General features: G+C 47.8%; 7 protein-coding genes across 7 annotated transcripts; 3 read left to right on the top strand and 4 right to left on the bottom strand.

Annotated features, from left to right (window-relative positions):
* Positions 1-2,971: 2,971 nt before the first annotated feature.
* Positions 2,972-3,226, top strand: LACBIDRAFT_301977 (uncharacterized protein; the record flags this gene model as incomplete). The annotated part of the gene is made up of 1 exon (XM_001874340.1): positions 2,972-3,226. One exon carries the CDS (start codon positions 2,972-2,974, stop codon positions 3,224-3,226), a length of 255 nt encoding a protein of 84 aa, XP_001874375.1.
* A 1,398-nt stretch (positions 3,227-4,624) lies between these two features.
* LACBIDRAFT_321408 (uncharacterized protein) lies at positions 4,625-6,466 on the bottom strand (the record flags this gene model as incomplete). Its single annotated transcript, XM_001873690.1, has 10 exons — positions 4,625-4,680; positions 4,734-4,754; positions 4,819-4,883; positions 5,203-5,204; positions 5,277-5,392; positions 5,466-5,715; positions 5,850-5,913; positions 6,126-6,154; positions 6,209-6,338; positions 6,402-6,466. 10 exons carry the CDS (start codon positions 6,464-6,466, stop codon positions 4,625-4,627), a joined length of 798 nt encoding a protein of 265 aa, XP_001873725.1.
* A 1,294-nt stretch (positions 6,467-7,760) lies between these two features.
* LACBIDRAFT_301974 (uncharacterized protein) lies at positions 7,761-9,279 on the top strand (the record flags this gene model as incomplete). Its single annotated transcript, XM_001874339.1, has 6 exons — positions 7,761-7,868; positions 7,920-8,024; positions 8,076-8,150; positions 8,210-8,269; positions 8,324-8,750; positions 8,801-9,279. The coding sequence occupies 6 exons, from the start codon at positions 7,761-7,763 to the stop codon at positions 9,277-9,279; spliced, it is 1,254 nt and encodes a 417-aa protein (XP_001874374.1).
* A 458-nt stretch (positions 9,280-9,737) lies between these two features.
* LACBIDRAFT_301973 (uncharacterized protein) lies at positions 9,738-10,150 on the bottom strand (the record flags this gene model as incomplete). Its single annotated transcript, XM_001873689.1, has 1 exon — positions 9,738-10,150. The coding sequence occupies exon 1, from the start codon at positions 9,960-9,962 to the stop codon at positions 9,738-9,740; it is 225 nt and encodes a 74-aa protein (XP_001873724.1). The 5' UTR covers positions 9,963-10,150.
* Positions 10,151-10,589: 439 nt separating this feature from the next.
* LACBIDRAFT_291931 (uncharacterized protein) lies at positions 10,590-11,498 on the bottom strand. Its single transcript, XM_001873688.1, has 3 exons — positions 11,363-11,498; positions 11,038-11,303; positions 10,590-10,981 (listed from the first exon to the last, which is right to left on the bottom strand). The coding sequence occupies exons 2-3, from the start codon at positions 11,194-11,196 to the stop codon at positions 10,823-10,825; spliced, it is 318 nt and encodes a 105-aa protein (XP_001873723.1). The 5' UTR covers positions 11,197-11,303; positions 11,363-11,498; the 3' UTR covers positions 10,590-10,822.
* Positions 11,499-11,504: 6 nt separating this feature from the next.
* On the top strand, positions 11,505-13,727 carry LACBIDRAFT_321405 (uncharacterized protein; the record flags this gene model as incomplete). The annotated part of the gene is made up of 9 exons (XM_001874338.1): positions 11,505-11,540; positions 12,002-12,100; positions 12,158-12,229; positions 12,285-12,344; positions 12,375-12,602; positions 12,665-12,870; positions 12,919-13,174; positions 13,223-13,451; positions 13,624-13,727. The coding sequence occupies 9 exons, from the start codon at positions 11,505-11,507 to the stop codon at positions 13,725-13,727; spliced, it is 1,290 nt and encodes a 429-aa protein (XP_001874373.1).
* A 1,881-nt stretch (positions 13,728-15,608) lies between these two features.
* Positions 15,609-17,160, bottom strand: LACBIDRAFT_321404 (uncharacterized protein; the record flags this gene model as incomplete). Its single annotated transcript, XM_001873687.1, has 6 exons — positions 15,609-15,611; positions 15,640-15,661; positions 15,813-16,346; positions 16,399-16,601; positions 16,656-16,785; positions 17,129-17,160. The coding sequence occupies 6 exons, from the start codon at positions 17,158-17,160 to the stop codon at positions 15,609-15,611; spliced, it is 924 nt and encodes a 307-aa protein (XP_001873722.1).
* Positions 17,161-18,458: the final 1,298 nt, after the last annotated feature.

The raw sequence follows: 18,458 nt of genomic DNA, 5'->3' as shown, positions 1-18,458 counted from the left end.
GACTCAGATTCATCATAGTCACTTGACTTAGCATGGAATATCCAGTGTTTTGCTGCATACTCTGCCAGAGGAGAAGATTCAGTCAGATTTTTATCCAAAGGCTCAGGTGTATCAAATTGCAAAAGGTATGCCAGACAGATCTGAGATATTGTTGAGTGGGCAGTCTGCTTGCTCAAGGCAAAGCATGCAACTTGCTCCTTGTGATGTTTATGTAAATGCTGAGAAGTGAGATATTCCTTGACAGAGAAGTGAGCCAGTTTGATCACACCTATTTGCGTGTGAGTATATATTTCAATATGGTACCTTTCTGCACCATACCTTTTGATTCAATGACAAAACTAGAACACATCTTCAATACATCTCTTTTATCCCAGATTTTTTCTTCAGAGTTGTACTCTGGTCCATCATCAAATGTGAGATCAACAGTAGAAGTTTCAGCTAGTTCTTCCAGTGTCATTGGACGAACAGCAAAAGATAACCAAAGCAGGAATACTTTTGCATAAGTGTGATATTGCTCATCAATTCTCAGCAACATTTGGTCATAAGTCTTTTGCAGACCTTGAGGCAGAATGGTAAGCTGCTTTTTTACAGCATTCTTTGTTGGACACTTTTTGAGCTCATTCAGCTGCAGTGTAACCCAGTGAAACCTAAAAGTGGTTTAGCACCCATTATATCATTTAAATCCATTATGAAAACATACATTCCATCTGCTTTCTCCATTAATGTTGATTTGATCTCATGTTGAGTATCTAGATCCCATTTCTGTGTACTCAAGTCATTTTGAAGCTGATAATCCAGGTAGGCTGCAATGTCATAATTCCCAGATTCCTCAACCAAGTCAATGCAGCATAAATCAAGAGGCTGTAACCTTTCAATGATCTCCTTTTCTGGCCGGCTAGTAAATATCAAGTGCAGCTCAAGATGATTATTCCTTTGCAAGATAATAGTCTGAATCCAGTCAAGCACCTTTTCTCTTTCTGCACACTCATCAAGAGCATCAAGAACAATGAAAACTGAGTAAAAGCCATCAAGAATTGTCTGAAGAGTATTCTCAAGGCAGTCAAGAGATGGGTCATAGTGACCTTTGCCACAGTGGTTATACAGATTGACCAAGACTTCTAGCACACCTTGCCCACATTTGAGTGAGAGTTGCCAGATAAGTGATCGGATCATCTTATGGTGTAGCTGAAGCTCTGTCTGTGAGTCCCTACCATCAAAAAAGAAATAAGCAGTTGCAAGAGATTTCTTGGAGAGATGACTAATTATAGAGGAGCTAAATATGTATTCTATCAATCCATTGTAATGAATTGATTTTAGAATGCCCACCTCAAAATGGTTTTACCACATCCAGCTAAATAATCCAAGTGTCAGTATGTATTCCAAATTTCTGCAGAGCATTAGCCAACTTACATTTTCCTATAACCCAGAGAAAGCCAGGCTTTTCCAACCACTCCAAAAACTTCTCTCCATTCAGAAACCATAAGCAGGTAGAATCTGGCTGATTCCTGAGAATTTCACATGCTGTATTATAGTTCCCTAACATTCTAGGGGGGGAAAGCCACTGATCAATCTTCTGAGCTGTAAAAAGGATGAGGTTAACTTTGGTGTTCAATTAGAATTTAAACTTGGAATACCCAGTTGTTCATCCTTGATTGTCTTCAGTGTGAATCTTATACCCAAGTCCACCACTATAATACATATATAAATGTATTCAATTTACAGTGATGGTATATGTATTACACACCTTAGTTGACAGTTTGAACGAGAACACCTATAAAGTATGGATTAATATCTTTTGAAAAGAGACTGGAGGATGAACAAACCTTGATTACTGCCCATACTCACATTTCCAACATTCTCAATATTGTTCATAGTGCCTACTTGAAGATTTGATGAGAAATCTACAAGGTGCCCTCAGCTTGACAGTCTAAACAAGAATTAGAAAAGTATTTACTGGTTGATGTTGCTCCTCCAACAACAATGGGGGGAATGGGTGGAGGTGTAGGTGCGTTAGAATTGATGGGTTCTGAATTTTAGTTATTATCAATATAACGGAGAGATCTAAGTGAAAGCAAACCAATCAAGGGAGAGAATGGTTGTTGAAAGGAGCTGTTGAGCTCTTGTGGTTGCAAAGGATGATGAGCTTTAATTATTATAAGCATTGATGTTAATGTAATGGGCAGAAGCCTGCACATGGGATAGAAAGTATCTCACTTGGAACTGTCATTTCGGTATCCGCTACATTGATGTTCGAAGCCGCTGCCCTATCTGGCATCTCAATGACGCCGACGCCAAGACGATTGGCGCCATCGATCATGTTCAGCAAGTTGGCCGCAGAAGGACTCGCACCGACAACTTCAGTGTCCGCCGCGTTGATGTTCGAAGACGTCGGCGCCATCGAAATGGACGGAGCAGCACCAAGACGATTGGCGCTACCGCCGCCGGTCATGTTTGGGGACCGGTCCTTAGTTGTAGTACTGATTGGTTTGGTTGAAGTTACTTTGGGTTGGTTAAACATTGCGAACGAGGATTCGACGAGGAGATGGAAGTTGGGATTGAAGAAGATACAATATTACAAGCGCGCTATGTCCCTGGGGTCGGCTGTGCAACACTGATCCCACAGTTGTCCTTGGGGCCAGGTCACCTGCGCACAGCAGTAGCGCTGTCTATCTTTGTAACACAAGTCGTTCAACTAGCTTTGTTTTGGCTCTTTTGCTTCACACATCGCCTGACCCACTCATTTGTTCAAACCAAGTTTCAGTCACGCGATGGTAGTGGATCTTATTCTCAGATGGACTCTCCAACCCAAGGATTCATCAACGCAGCCTTCTTCGGACTTAACGGGGTTCGTAATTGGCACAAGTCATCAGCGGCGATTCAGCGCTTCCTCTACACCGCCAAATGACAGGCATGTGAGAAAAACCTGAGAATCAAACCCTGGGTGGCACCTTTCACCACCTGTCAGGCAATAATGATCCGAGTCCACACCATGATTGAAATCCGACTAATAGCAGCATGTCACCAGGTCGATCTCGGCACAACCTGTCTGGGGCAGCTGGGGACCAGCTGGCAGCCCAGCCTACATAAATCCTCTATATTTTCAATATTTCTCCCTGGTCATATTTATAGGTGTTCATGTTCTTATTTAGTCCATAATACAAGAGGCAAGGAGGAGGATGAAGTTCATTATATTTTCATAAGCAAGGACTATAAACAGGCTGCATGATACAAAGGTATAGGGTGCCAAAGGTATAGGGTGCACAGAAGGATGTGAGAAATGAGGCAGCTCCAATTACTACCTGTGTCTGCCCATCCATTCAAAAAACATTCCCCCAACTGACCACCCTTTGCGCTGTCTGCCGAATGCACAACCACAAACAAGGCATGTCAAAGCGGAGCCTCTGGCTCATTGAATGAGAGGAAGGCGGACAGCGGAGGGGGGATGGAGAGACGTGGTCTTTGGCTGAGGAGCCAAGCTGGGGTTTTGGTGATAGGGCATCTAATGTGGCTGCCGCTACGTGGCACAATGCGAAAGCGAACCTGTCCGGGAGAGTCAGTATCAGCAAGTGGGCATTTGTCGGGGAGGAACTACAAAGGGGCAATGGGCGGGAACAAAAGCCCAGAACAATGACAGGTGGCGACCGCGCACAGGCGCACGGGTGGGTAACAAGGAAAACCAACGGAACAACATGAGGGAGATTACATGGGGCGCAGACCACCGGGTAGCGAGATGAAAACGAGGAGGGGAGCGAGCGAGCAACTGGGCGAGAGACGGTTGTGGTGGAGAAGAAGGTGAGTTTGGTTCTGGTTGAAGTCTGGAAATAACCAAACATAGCGCGGAGTTTAAACGACTTGGGGAAATTTTGGAGAGTTTCTCGCACAGGCCTTTTTATGTTGAGCTCAAGATTCCATGTTTTTTCTACCTGTGGGAGCTTGGAAGTGCTCAGTGTATCATTTTATTATCTTCTTATGAATAATTTGTATCTCAAGTACATCATTTCGTTGCTTGAAGAAAATTGGCGGTACAGGTCTTCCTGAGGAGAGTTGTAAACCTGTGGGTCAGGTGTCGAGCCGCTGGCTCTAACATTTATGCCTCAAGCTCCGACACACCTGCCATCCATGCCGGGGCAACCTCCATCAGTAATCTGTCAAGCGGAGATTCATGCCAGATGCCATCAGCATTTTGCACAAATGGCGGTGTATTGAATAGCCTGGAAATTGCTCCTGCTGGGCCAATGCCTCTCACTACTTCTTATACCGAATAGCCTGGACATTATTGCAACCACAACGTTTCATGCACGTGCCTCAAACCCTGCTTATTTTGCAGTGGTGGGGCCCTCGCTGATGATGCCCAGCCTAACGACTCGTGCACAATCCAGGACAGCTTCAGGCTGATAAGTCGCAGCCGCGTACAACCAACGTCGAGAGATTGAGGCTTGCAGTCGGAGCAGCATTACGGACACTTCTTGTAAGTCGTCGCCCTTGTTAGTCCTTCATTCCCGTCCGTGCCTTTCTCCCTTCTGTCGTCTCCAGCATCTGTGGATGCCCTCGCCAGTTGCTGCCTTGCATCCCGTTGAGCATTGCCCGGCTCACGGCCTTTATTTGCTGCCCAGGTTCCGGAACGTCAAGCGAGACCCACTTCTTCTGACTTCTGGGGTTGCGATGCTGAAGAAGAACTGACTGTAGACGTGGAAGACGTCGACAGCGGGGCATGCTGGTCGACGGAGACAAACCTAACAGCACGTCCACTACACCTGTCCAAAGATCCCAACATCCTGCGGCATCCGCACCCCACCCCACCTTTCGTTCGAGGCACACCAACCATCGCCTTAGTTACGCGGCTCAATACCGCCAAACGTTGAACCAATGTCTCCCAAAACTCCCTACCAACGTACATCCCAACATCCACCAGACAACAATCATCCCTCACGAGCGCCGTGATTCCCCAGCATCGAGGGTTGTACGCCGGTTGAGTCGCGTCTTTGTTATGCGCGTTAAGGCCCTTGGAGTAGGTAGCGAGGGGGTTCGACAACTCGAACGCCTGCCTCGGAGGGTCGCCAATTTGGAGAGAAGCCAGTTCAGCGGCGTGAGGTTAGTTCATCCCCAGGGAAGGGGCGGAGGATACGGCTATCCTCCACGGAAATGCCGCGCATGGTGGTACCCTCATCACCCTCTCAGCTCCGTTTCCGTTTGGTGACGTACGACTACAGACGTTTACAAGTTCACTTCCTCCCAACCCAGCCACTCGTCCACCTTTCATTGGAGCAACGGCTCACCAACTTCAAGGAGGTTGAAAGCCGCCTATGTAATTCCATGATAGATTCAAGCATCATTGCTTGACTGGCCGTAATCAAACCTCTCACCCATCCGCCGTCTGATCGTTTGCGCCCAACTGTTGATTATTCGACCGTTCCCTTCCGCTAGATCTGACCCGCGAACTCCTCGTCGGGGGATGTGATTCTCACCGATCAGAGTCTTGTCGCCCCGCTTGTTACTACGTGAAATGGCCTCTGTCTGCTCTTCCCGTTGCTCCCCATACCACCCCCTAACCCCTGCCCGTCCTACAACCAACGACAACGCCTGCTCCAGTTGTCTTGTTGGACGCAGAGTATATGTCGCGTTCACCAACCCCTTTTCCATTTCATTTCCCACCCGCTTCCTTTTTGGTACCAGTATCGATATTACGCAGACTTTGTTGTATATTTCAATAACTACCTATACATGGAGTGTTCTGCAAAACAACGTAGAAGAATGTATGCCTATGGAGGGCCTGAAATCCAACGTTGACGGAATGTCCAACAAGAACACTTGCCAAGTTTCACACGAGCACGAAGATATCGATCACTTACTACCTGCCGGTGGACGGCTGTAATAGCTTGAATGATAGCCTTGCATACACGCGAACCGTCAACGCTTCAGTGAGCCGTATGCGATAGCATAGATCAGATGCACGCAGTTTCAAGGCAGGTAGATGAGGAAGCGGACTAGCGGATCTGGTAGTGTGTTCGTTGAAGGTAATAGCGAGTGGTGGGTGGATGTACTTGCCTAAATGGCAGAGGGGAAGGCTACGCCCGCTCAGTTGACCGAGAAAAACGGGGAATTTATGGTCATCGCGTCAATTGCACCCCGGCGGAGTAAAAGCAAGGGGAAAGCCCTATATACGATAGTTATTGGTGCAAGTCTGAGCCTTTAAAGAAGTATTACTCACCAATGCACGCATAGCCATCCCCGCCCCTCGTTTACGTCGTAGTTCTTCATAACAAACATAGTCCCTCCAATGCCTTGAAGTTTCACCCTCTCTGCCGTTTGCCCTCAGTGGCTCGACTCTGGCGGTGAAACTACGAAGAGAAGCAAGGAGAACATGAGTAAGTCATCGTCAGCTATGTCTAAAACCAACTTACAAGAGGCCAACCCAATCTTGAGATGAATCTTTCGTGTTTGTATCTGTCGGATCGCGGTAGGCCATGATGAATGAACTACAGATGATACACCGTGTTCTTGCTAGACGATGGCACGTGTCGATCTACACATGGCGAATTTGGGTTGATATAAGATCCACGCGACGGTCTATAGGAAGCTTTCCATACCTTGCATGCTCATCCTGCATCTCCCCCTCAGTCTTGAGATCGAGACGATGTTGCCAGTTCCCCACGAAATTTTAGAGTAGCAAAGATACTTTGGCGTTGCTTTGGAAATCCACGACGAAAGTCAGAAACGTGACGGTCCTGGCGTTATTCATGGAGCAGGCGACCTAGCAGCTGCAGGTGCAGATGAGGAGCTCAAGTCATGGACGTTGAGCATGAATGAGCGAAAAGGGCCAGAAGCACAGTAGATGCGTCCGTCCGAGTCTAGGAGAAAGCGGGGGAAGGAGGCGTGTTGCGTGTTTGTTGATAGCGAGGGGGAGATGGGACGGCGGTGGAGGAATGGATGTGGCGGAAGTGGATGCGTCGGTCACAGAAGGCAAGCCACCGAAGGGCGCCCTTCGCCCCCGAGATCGAGTCCCTCCAAGGTCCTCCAACTCCAGCACCCTCTCCCGCCCCGCAATCTATCCGTGCGCAAATAGCAGACCGGTGAACATCCGCCCAGGTCAGATGGATGCGATGAGCAGTATGAGGAAAAGCTCAATGATGGATCGGTCCTTTATATGGTAGAGGGGTCGGACACGGAGGAATGGGCGCATACACGAACAAGGGAGCCATCTCTTGGCGTCAATTCGGGCTGAGTCTTTGCTCAATTCGGCAAAGTTGATGGTCTACCACCTGGAACGCCCCGCAAACAGATAGGAAGGTTGCGAGGATTATTGCGTGAGGTATTGAGGAGAGGGCGAGGAAGGGATTGGGAAGGGACGGGGAATTTTGTCTGACGCATATCCGCCAGGGAGAGGGTTTCTAGTTTCAATAGAGACCAGGACAAAGCTTTCTTCAAGGAACATCGAAGATCGATCTTGGCTTGCGTGTGGACAGCAGCCTCGGCCTGAGCGGTGCTCATTGTGAGTTTCAAAGTCCGACGTCTTTGATGGTTGTGCAAGACGATGTCCACACAAATTCCCTCAAACACTTACTTCGGTCTTTGAAAACATAATTTTTGACTCTTTTATCAACGACGTAGCGTTCTACCCGACCTTTGCTTCAATACTGCTCATACTAAAATTCTGGACTTGTAGATACCTGTGGGCGCTAGCGCTTAGCACCTCGACCCTATTGAAGCCACTTCTATAATTGCTGACTCGGACCGACACCACTACCTTTCCCGTCTTTCCCATGGATACAGTTCCGGTCAATGTCGTGACCATCACGAGGATGGTCGATATCCTCACCAGAGACCTGGACGCAGCTCAGAAAAAGCTCGAGGAGTTGAAACAAGAAAAGGTAATCTCTTGAAGTTGACGCGACCCAAGCCGGATATTGACCAGCAGACAGGAAAACACAGAAACCCGTCTCGAGGAGCTGGACTTGGTTAATGGCCAACTTCGAGAGAAGGTGGCCGAACTTGAAAGCGAGCGGGCCAATGTGCCACTGAAGCAGGTGAGTTCCTCACGACGTTCTGACACACCGAAAATAATGTTCTTCATTAAGGAAACCCAGGACGATGAAAAACCGTTTCTCGCCTCACACCAAGCTCAAGACCAAAGCTGTCGGGATGCGGAGAAGGTACTTATGTTCGATCATAATGTAGCAGGCCGATGTGAATTGACGGTTAAATGTCACAGGATGCAAGAATCACAAAATCAGAGAAATCCGTGGACGAATACCTCAGAAATTTCCAACGTGTAAGTGATATGTTATGTCGTGATCTATAGGCCTTTCCTGACACTGTAGCACAGGCTTCTGCAGTGGGTAATCAGACGCGCCATGATGAATTAAGAGACGACACGCAGTCAGAGGAGTCATCATCTACCGAGGGGGTTGAGGAGCAGGAGGGGAATAAAGGTGAAGAAGATAAGAGAGACAGCGGGGAAGAGGAGAATGGTAAGCAGAAGAAGGAAGATGGGAATGAGGAGGAGGAAGGGGAAGTAAACGAAGAAGAAAAGGATCGGATCGGAGAGGCGGAAGAAGATGATAACGAGACCGATCATGAATACCGCAGAAAATTCAAGCGCCTCAGGTATAAGCGCAGGGTGGTGAGGGCTGATGATGAGGACGAGGAGATGTTTGATGTAGAGAAGGAAAAGGAGGTAGAGGGGAATAAAGAAAAGGACAAGAGAAAGAAGAGATCCAGAGATGAGATGGAGGAGAAGGAGGGGGCAAAAAGTGAGTCACTATTCAATCATTGGAAATATTGAATTCTCAATTTTTTACAGATGACCCATCATGTTCTCAATGCGACAGAAACCATCGCATATGTGACCCGACGAGGCCAGGTTACGCCTGTGAACATTGCGCCAAGAACAAAAGAAAGTGCTCCTTTACCAACATAGAAGTCCGTGTGAGCAAGAGGAGGAGACTGAAGAAGGGGAAATTAGAGGAGGGATCATCAAAAGGAAAGGGTGGAGATAAGAAAGAGGAGGGGCCTAAAAAAGAGAAGATGAGGGAAGAGAATATAAAAGCAGAGAGCTCCAAGGCCGGAGAGGAGCATTTGAGGATGGCCAGAAGGAAATTAAAGGAGGTGGGTGGTATGGAGGAATCCATGAAGAAGATGGTTGAAATGAATGAGGTATTGATGGAGAAGATTTGTGGGTTAGAAAAGAAGGTGGGGGGGTTACAAAAGAGCATGGAGGGGTTGAAGGAGGTGATTGATGAATTGAAGGAATGTGTTGCAAATATTGGGAAGAGGAATTGAAGCAGATATCTTGTAGATACCCTTTTTTTTTGGAATTCAATGTGAGAAACACTTGTCTGGTTGTGTGCTTCACTGAAAGTCCACCTGACCATTCCCCCATCTTGCCCTCGAGTCATTAGCATAATATCTTCCCCATCACTGGGCCACTTCTTCCCAAAAACCTCAATTTGATGTAGTCTGTAACATCCTCAGAACAAGAATTAATAGTAATATAATTGAGATACATAAATCTCCCTCAATGTTCCCCATAGTATACCGTTACTGTAGCTTCACGAGAGAACGGTCACCGCACTTCTACAGTAAAATAGTGCCCAATACAAGTTCATTCAATAGCTGTCCGAATGGACAGAGAGCCGAAGTAAACAACTGATCAGATTGTCAATACGACTGATTGATAACATAAAAACGCCCGCTCACTTTCTGTCACTCTTCCCCCGTCTGACCCTCCACCCTTCTCTTCATCTGCCAATCCTTCTCCTCCTCGCCTTTTGGACACTCTCCCTCCCCGTCCGCTGAACGGGTGATTGTTGAGATTGGCCGAAAGGGGTTGTTGCGGTTGAAGGGCGTTGTGGTGGGAGAAGAACTGGCTGTATACGTGGCAGACGTCGACAGCGAGAAAATGTTAGTTGATGGAGACAACCAACTGCACGTCCACTACCCCCGTCGAAAGATCCCAACGACATGCGGCATCTGGACCCGACCGCTCGTTCGAGGCACACCAATCACCACCGCAGCTAAACCGCTCGATATCGCCAAACGGTGACCCGACATCACCCAAAATTCCCTACCACAATACATCCCAACTTCCACCCACTGACGACAAACATCTCTCGCGAGCGCTATGACTCACCTGCATCGATGGTTGCACGACGGTTGAGTAGCGTCTTGAATCAGGGTTTGACGCCGTTGGAGTGGGTAGCGAGGTAGAATGATGAAACGAGGGTTGGACGCGGCGGACATAAACGTGGGTGGAGAAGAAAGAGTCAAAACAGAACACGTCCATCACACCCAACATGAGACGGGAACACCGATGTCCGATGTCGAGGCGAGGAGGGGGCACAAGGGGAGAAATTGCCTCGTTTGAGCTGATAGCTAGACTGAGACGGGAAGGTGCACCCTACGAAGCCTCCTTCGCATACAACCTCATACAACATCCCCTCCTGATTTCATTCCGTCGCTTAGTTGGGATTTTGACAGATTGGTGTAGAAAGGTAGACAGGGAAAAGGTGTGGGTCTTGTAATCCCCGCTACGGGGATGTACGCTTGTAGCAGTCGCTTTACAACGGAATGGGGCGCCTGAGCGTAGATACCCCACTGTCCTGGAGGAAAGCGGAGGAAAACACCGTCTTATGCATGTGACGTTTCTTGGAGACGTATTGTCCCATTCCCCGTTGTCTAGAATGGAAATCTATAGCCCATCGTGTTGGTAGTTTGCCCATTGCGAGGGAGCGGGGTTTCAAGTCGCTGAATCAAATGCAAAAGTCATCGCGTTGAAGGAATGTGAGTAGATTGCATCGCTCTGTTGCAGACTTGGATTCCGTCGTCATACAGATCCACCTGTCAGCCGAACCCCGGTTCTGGGGCATGAGGGTTTGGTGTGTAAGGCGATGCGGAGAGGAGAAGGATGGAGCGGAGTTCGAGAGATGGGGAAAGGAAGTGGAGGAGTGATCAATTTCGGGGGTTCAACAGCTCGAGCGCCTGCCTCCGAGAGTCGCCAATTTGTAAATAATCCAATTCAGCACCATGAGGTTAATTCACCTTCAGCAAAGGGGCGGAAGATACCGCTATCCTCCACGGAAATGCCGCCTCTGGTGGCATGTACATCCATCTCCGAGCTGACATTGTCTTCCCTCCGGGATATATCCTGGACGGGAGCCGACAACTCTCCCAGTGCAAAGGAAAATGGTTCCTAACCATCGAGCTTCAGCACAAGACTGAAAGAGAGAATGAAAAGGTGCAGAACTCGGTGTTGACGGTAGACAGTATTTTGAGAGCAAAACGGGTCGTTACTTCGAGACAGGAGCCTAAGGAACAAATTTCCATTAGCAGTGCAACTTCCATCTATTGAGTAGGCCAAACATACAGATCGTCGGTCCTAGTCAATCAACTCCAATAGCCCAGTACAATGTGCATTAGTTCTGTGATTTCACAAATGCGGAGAGCGCGACGGAGGCCGTTGTGGGCGGGGAATGAACCTATAGGCGCGAGTTCTGAGATCGCAAGACATGGTTGTGGCGAAGGTTGTAAACGACGTGCTCGTCGTGAGTTTCAAAGTCCGACGTCTTTGATGGTTGTGCAGGACGATGACGACGCACGTTTCTTTGAGCACTCAACGAAGCTTGCAGAAGAAACAAGGGTTTTGACTCTTTTATCAACGACGTAGCGTTGCCCAAGACCTTGGCTTTGATATGAACTAAAATTCTTGAACAAAATGCCTGTGTAGCACTAGCGCCCAACTAGCGCCAGTGCGACCCTGGTCCCTGACAGTCAACCCACTTAGAACCACCTCCATCAGCAACTCTCGATTGTTGACACCTTTTCCCCGTCTTCCCAATGGATACAGTTTCGGTCAATAGCGCAACGATCGCGAGGATGGTTGAATTCCTCACAAGAGAGCTAGACGCAGCTCAGAAGAGGCTCGAGGAGCTGAAGCAAGAAAAGGTAGCTGATCATACCAGTGTCAAGTTGACACGACCCAAGCCGGATATTGACTGGCGGACAGGACAATGGACAAGCCCATATCGAGGAGCTGAGTCTGGTGAATAGCCAACTTCGAGAGAAGGTGGCCGAGTTTGAAAGTGGGCGAGTCAAGGTGAAGCAGGTGAGTACTCAAGAAGTTTTGGCGCCCCGAAATTCTGCAATAATGTTCTACATAAAGGAGGCTCAGGACGATGGAAAACCCCTTCTCACCTCACGTGAAGCTCAAGACCAAAGCTCTCGGGATGCGGAGGTGTGTTTGCTCATGACGTAGCAGGCTGATGTTGCTTGACGGTCAAATGTTGCAGGATGCAAGGATCGCAGAATTAGAGAAATCCGTGGACGAATATCGCAGGAAGTTTCAACGTGTAAGTGATATGCAATGTTGGTATCTACAGCCCTTTCCTGACACTAGAGTACAGGCCTGTGCAGTGGGTAATCAGACGCGCCATGATCCGGAGACCTCTTCTCGATCTGACGATGACGATGAATCAGGAGACGAGACGCCGTCGGAGGACGAAGAGGAAGAGGGAGATGACGATGACGAAAGCGGATCAGATGAAGATGAAGGCAAAGAGGATGAGGGGTTGCCTGAAAACAGTGTGCCCGGAGTCCGTGATTTGAAGGTACGATGTTGTGCCCCTCTACCAATTGTCCGATTTTTCGCTCGCTCACTTCGGTGTCACAGTCCGCGCATACTCTCAATGCTTTGAGTAAAATATTGGGGGACTTCCCTCAAGCAAAGAAACGTCCTCGGTTCGGGAAACTTCGCCCTGTCTCCGCCAGGGCAACCAACTTGGAAGAATATCTAGCATCAGTAACTCTTCATAACACGCTACCCGTTTCGCTTTTTTTTCTGACTTCATCTATGTTCCAGGATCCGAGAACATCCTGGTTCGTTCTTGTATGTTACTGATTCAGACAGGCTCTCAATTACTGCAGGTGCTCGAAGAGCTTTCTGTATCTTCCTGGCCGTCTCGTCTGGTGCTCAAAGAGGAAAGACCACGCTCTCGCATTTGGTCCCATCTTCGCTTTCAAATCGGGAAAGTGGAGTGAAACATTCTCCTTCTCCCATGTACTCGGGAAAAAGGTCGAGCTATTCTTTCTTCACAAAAAGCAGATCTACTATGGGGGAAGCTACATTTGCCATAACAGTGGGCCACAGAACAAAGACGGTTTTCCAATCCAGAAGGACATGGTAGGCTCCCGTTCTCCTCAAAGTAACGACCCTCTACTGAATTTCTAGATGGATAAATGGAAGGAGTTACCTTTTCGCCTTGCCGAGGCAAGCATCGAAAAATCTGCAAAAAAACGAGGTGCGATGCGCAAAATTGTAACGCGCATGTACCTCGATGGCGTTCTCAAGGCGGAATGTTTGGGTCTTCAATGCGTCGGCTTCAACAATGGCTTGAACAGTGTCTTGAGTCAAAGGCTGGCCGACCAAAAGACATCTAAAAAACGGAAGGCGGACTCGGGTCAATCAAATCCCAGAAAACGCAAGAAAGCGAAAAAATGATCTGTGGAGACCGTTGGTGGGTTAGAGAGAACGTAGAAGCGTTTTGTGCAGCTGTGGTCTGGGTGACATGTAGTATTGGTATTCGCCATTCGTGCTAGATTTCGGGTAGGACTTATACTCAGTTCTGTCAGGTATCAGTGTGAATATGATGGAAGCAGAGAAGAACGCACGCGGCTACGGCGTACGCCGCTTGTTGTCAATCCAGGAACCTCGAAAGCGTGAACTGGTCGAATAGGGATAGCAGACGGTGCAGTGTCGTCGTCTCTCAGCTCTTAAGCTGCAAGAGTATTTTTGACTTTGAGGGGAATTTTTGTTTGGCGATGTCGAGACATAGACATGTCACATTGTAAGTGCGTGCTAATTTTATTCTATTATTCTATCATCCAACTTGCATCAATTACAACGTTGGCCAATCCTCCTCGCAGGCACCCGATATTGCCCCGACTCCCGACATTGAACCAAGCAATTAATCCGGGGCCTGCGTCTACAGCGTTATCTTCGCTTCCAAGGAGGAGCCTGAGAGCGCTATGGCTTTCACAAAGCCTCCGCATAAATCAATGAGAACGTTACTACAGCCGAGGATTTGCAGGCACCCCGATATTGTCCCGACTCCCGACATCCAGCCAAACCATTCAAAGAGTCGGGGATCTCGGAATAGACAGAGCAACGCTTATTGACCTTCCATGTCGTTACTTTACGCCTCTTTAAATACATCCTGAAGATTTAATTAACATAGGTAATTTTTTGAGACGACCCGTTATGTCCTTAAAACAAGGCTGAACAGGTCTCCGAGAGTCTGAAGCTCCCTCTGCCTGGTTGTAAGTAAAAGCGTCACGAAGGCCTTAGTATGGCATTTATGTAAATCGGTTTGAGTCGACCAAAAATACATTGTATTTTAACGACGCTAAGTGACTTCGGCATAATCTCACAGCCTATGAAATCAAAATTTATACTACAACAATGCTCTTTCCTGGTCCATAAATATATTAAATGTGCCGCTGTTGGCAATGCGATCATGAGACGTGTATTTCGGTGACAAATCGGGGACACATGACCAGCTACCACGACGATAAGTGTCGGTCCTGTCTACTGATTTCTTCGTTCCCAAGGACAAGACATCGCCCTTTGACTTTCATAAAGCCTCCGTGCAAATCCCGTATAAAGGAACGCGATGAATGTCTTTCAAAAGAACATCATTTCTCCAAAGACAAGTGATCATAAACCATGAAGTTCACCTTGACCGCCATGCTCCTCTGCCTTGCCCCACTCGTCTACTCTGCCCCGAGCCCAGGCAGCGTCAACGTGTATTGTGAGAGCGACTGCACTCCGGGACTTCAAAGATGCGGCGATGGATGGTTCCCGCATGAAGCCTTTCCAAAGGGTGTAGCATGCTGGAGGTGCTGTAGAAACGCTTAGTGAGGATCATCCCTTTTTTTTCTGTATCTTTAATAACGTTTCAAAGGATGAACCAGGCTGGAAATACTGTAAAAACCCATCACCTTTTTTTTCTATCCGTCATTAATATCATTTCATTTAACAGTTCCCTTCGAGCAAGAGTCCGACAAGATAATATCCTGGTATGAGATCACTTCTCTTGCCACGCAGCCTTGTATAAATATTTACTCAATAGAGACCAAGACTCGACCCGACGAGATACTAGATATTGACTTGTTGGCCGGGATGCAGTTTTCACCAAGTTTTTACGTGACAAATAAATATACCCGATCGGCGGATAGTAGTATTTTCAAAATGACCGCCTGAACGATGCGAGTGACAACGCTACACCCCGTAGCATCCAAAGATCATTTCTCAATATCCTTTCATCGTTCGTAATCCAACCCAGTCGGAAACTCAGCCCGGAGTGCAGGTTCCGGGTTCAGGTCTCGAAGCAACAACGAAGCACCACAGCCAAAACTGGCAAATATGGCAAGGAGAAAATAGTTAGGAATCATAACTCGACATTCCAAACGTTAGTGTTCAGGCGGAGTGCTGGAGTGAAAGTTGGGTCATGGCAACTCCGGTTGGAGCGCGTTAAATGCGCACAGCTTCCTCCTTCTTGGCGCCGCACCAATCAAGCCAATTTTAAGTCGGGAATTTTGGGGTTATAGAATTCAGCTCACTGAAACGTAGCAGAGATATGTACATACGATGTTAAGAAAAGGCGAGATGCTATACAAACCGGTTGGGAAGGATACTTGAACGAAGGAAGTCACGGTGCTGGTTATGTCTTATAACGCGAGAGCGCAAAAAATTCCAAAATCTCCCCACTAGCCCGCGCCTCAGCTTCTCATGTTCTCTCTGCAAGTGTTCCAACTTCCACTCTAGCTCCCTGTGTTCCTGCTCCAACTCCAATTTTAACTCAGCATCCTTGGCGCGGTTCGCCTTTTCCATGTCCCTCTTCAACTCCAGCATCTCTTCCTTGTGTCTCGCTTCCATCGCCTTGATATCCGCGGAAAGGACGGCCCCTGCAGAGGTGTCAACGAGCTCCTTGCCTTCGTGTAACTCTTCTGCGATCTTGGTATGTAATTCTTTTGCAACCTTGATAGCCGTGCCTTTCTCGTGCAGGAGATGAGACAAGATCGTAAGAGCACCCTTGACTGAGTTGTCGTGGCGAAACATGCAGGCTCCTTCTTCAAGAAGGGGTTTGAAGAAACCCTTTCTGAGTTCATTCTCTCGATCATCTCCTTCCTCTTTTCCAACACGGCTCCAATTTGTTGTGACAATTACTACCTTTGCAAGCGTTTTCTCTCCGCATAGCTCCTTAAACATACGGAGATTTTTCTTGGCCACTCCGCCTGTTCTAGGGTCAGAAATCCGGTGCATGTAGATAATGCCATTGAGCTTCCTTCCGCCCCTAGTACCTTGGGTCAGAAATTGTGTAGAGAAAGAAGGGTAATAACACTCACACTGAATTCACTATGAACTCGGTAATTGTCTTGAGAACGTCAACGTCGCTACGTTGAGAGTCGTCAAAACCCGGGGTGTCAACAATCATAGTCGAAAGGTGGGTGTCGGGATCGAGAAAACAAGAGGCGTCAACGAATTCGGTCTTGGACTCAGTTCCATGGCCAACGACGATCTTATCGTCTCCGGTGACAAGATTGATGAACTACAAAGTGGGACATTCAGTTATGAAACAGCATTCAATTTTTTAGGACCGCACAGTCGATTTGCCTAATTGTTCAAGCCACGTATCGTTATATGTCGTCAACAACCAGGAGAAAGATTGGCTGACCAGTTCCTGTGGCACCCATGACGCTTCAAAGATCACATTGAGCAAGCATTCACGAAATCTCAAGTGTAAATCTCACGCAATGACTCGGTCGTGCTGACCCTTAAAAGGCTGATTGCAATGAGGCATATTAGCGAAAGTGCGATGACGCGGTTGTATAGAAAAGGTCGAAAGATAGTAACAGCGATTTGAAGCGAGCGCCGAGGTATGATGATGGGACTTGAACGTCCAGACTTTTATACCTAGCAATCAGGCCTGCGTTTCTGTCACAATCTTCCCGCGGCCCACAGAAGTCAGTGCGAATGCTGTTTTCGCCGAAACATATGAAACTCTCAAGGCCTCGCTGGAAGCATGAGGGATGATTTTTTTAGCGCTGGAACTCGATTTAGCAAAAGATGACACACCGTAAGCGCATGATATCTGTGACCGACAACATGTCAAGAACGAGGCCTACTTCGAGGCAGACTCATGACTCTCGACCCTTGATGTGTGCTTTGAAGGGCGCTTCTCAAGATGTTCGAGCAGTGCAATTTTGCCTTTGCCTTGGGCGCTTTCTCGTTTCGATCATCTCCGTCGATTCCGAGGAGTTGGTTCTTGCTGCCTGCTGACATCTCGCTGTTCTGCTGCGTTGGCATTTAACCTTTCCTGTCCGTCCCCTAGCGTCCTGTATCACCCAGGTGCTGATCTGCATGTGGGATTTAGCTAATGATGAGCTGTGAGGTGGTAGGAGGGCTTACAATGGTAGGTAAGTATAATAACTTTTCACGTAGCCATAGATTGAACCCACCACCCATCCACCCTGACAATATAGACGCGGTTAGTTCGAAACAGACGGGAGTCCGTCGGATATTCATATTATGTGTTTCGAGTCGCATTGTTTATCGCTTGGAGAAAAGATCATCTGTTCGTCCGTGGCGGTAGAAAGATACGATGGAGCTAAAGGGTCCAATGAGCGCAGAGTTTGATCGACTTGAGAAAACTTGACCCCCTGGTGGACACTCATACCGAGAGTACACAGCAGCTGATGGTCATTCTCAGTCTTTTGCTATCGTCCATGACGTGCTCCCGTGTGGTTTATCATTCTCTGCCCGCTCGAATTTGTGAAGTCTGAAGATGGAGGTCAGTGGCTTTCACAAAAACGACTGCGCGATCACTGACCAGGATACCTCTATAGATTGCTATTCAACGGAATTTATCAAGTTGGTCATATTAGTATCTTCATATAGCTCCCAGTCCCATGCACTCGCTGTATGAAGTGTTTCGGGCAGGTGAACACTTTAAATGCGCGTCAATAGGCAAGATAAAGGCGATAGCTCAACTTCCTCACCTGTGTTGCCACATCGGAACCTCCTCTTTACGCCATTAGCTTAAAGGCTTGGGAGGAGCGACATCATTATTATTTCAGTCCCTTAGCCCATCTTCCCATCCTCCATAATGGCACCTCGCCCACCGCATAGGACATCGGCTCGCTGATGTCTCGGGTGTGGCAGGCCATGGAAGGGAAATTCAACCTTGCCTGTCGTCCCACCCACAGAACCACTCATGATAAGGCTATCAATGCCTGCAACATTCATTTTAAGTCGGTGGGAGTTATAGGAAGAAATGGAAGTCGAATGACAATTTACAGTCCCACTGTCAACAGGAAGACCTCGATACATTTCAGTATCGTAGTTACGAGTATCGACGGCAAACAACTCACCCTTGTTGAATTACAGCTAGCGACTTCGAAGCAGG

The sequence above is a fragment of the Laccaria bicolor genome, genomic scaffold (genome assembly GCF_000143565.1).
Source record: "Laccaria bicolor S238N-H82 LACBIscaffold_1 genomic scaffold, whole genome shotgun sequence".
NCBI classification, from domain to species: Eukaryota; Fungi; Basidiomycota; class Agaricomycetes; order Agaricales; family Hydnangiaceae; genus Laccaria; species Laccaria bicolor.
Note: the sequence above shows the minus strand (reverse complement) of the source record. Positions and strands in the feature narration are given on the sequence as shown.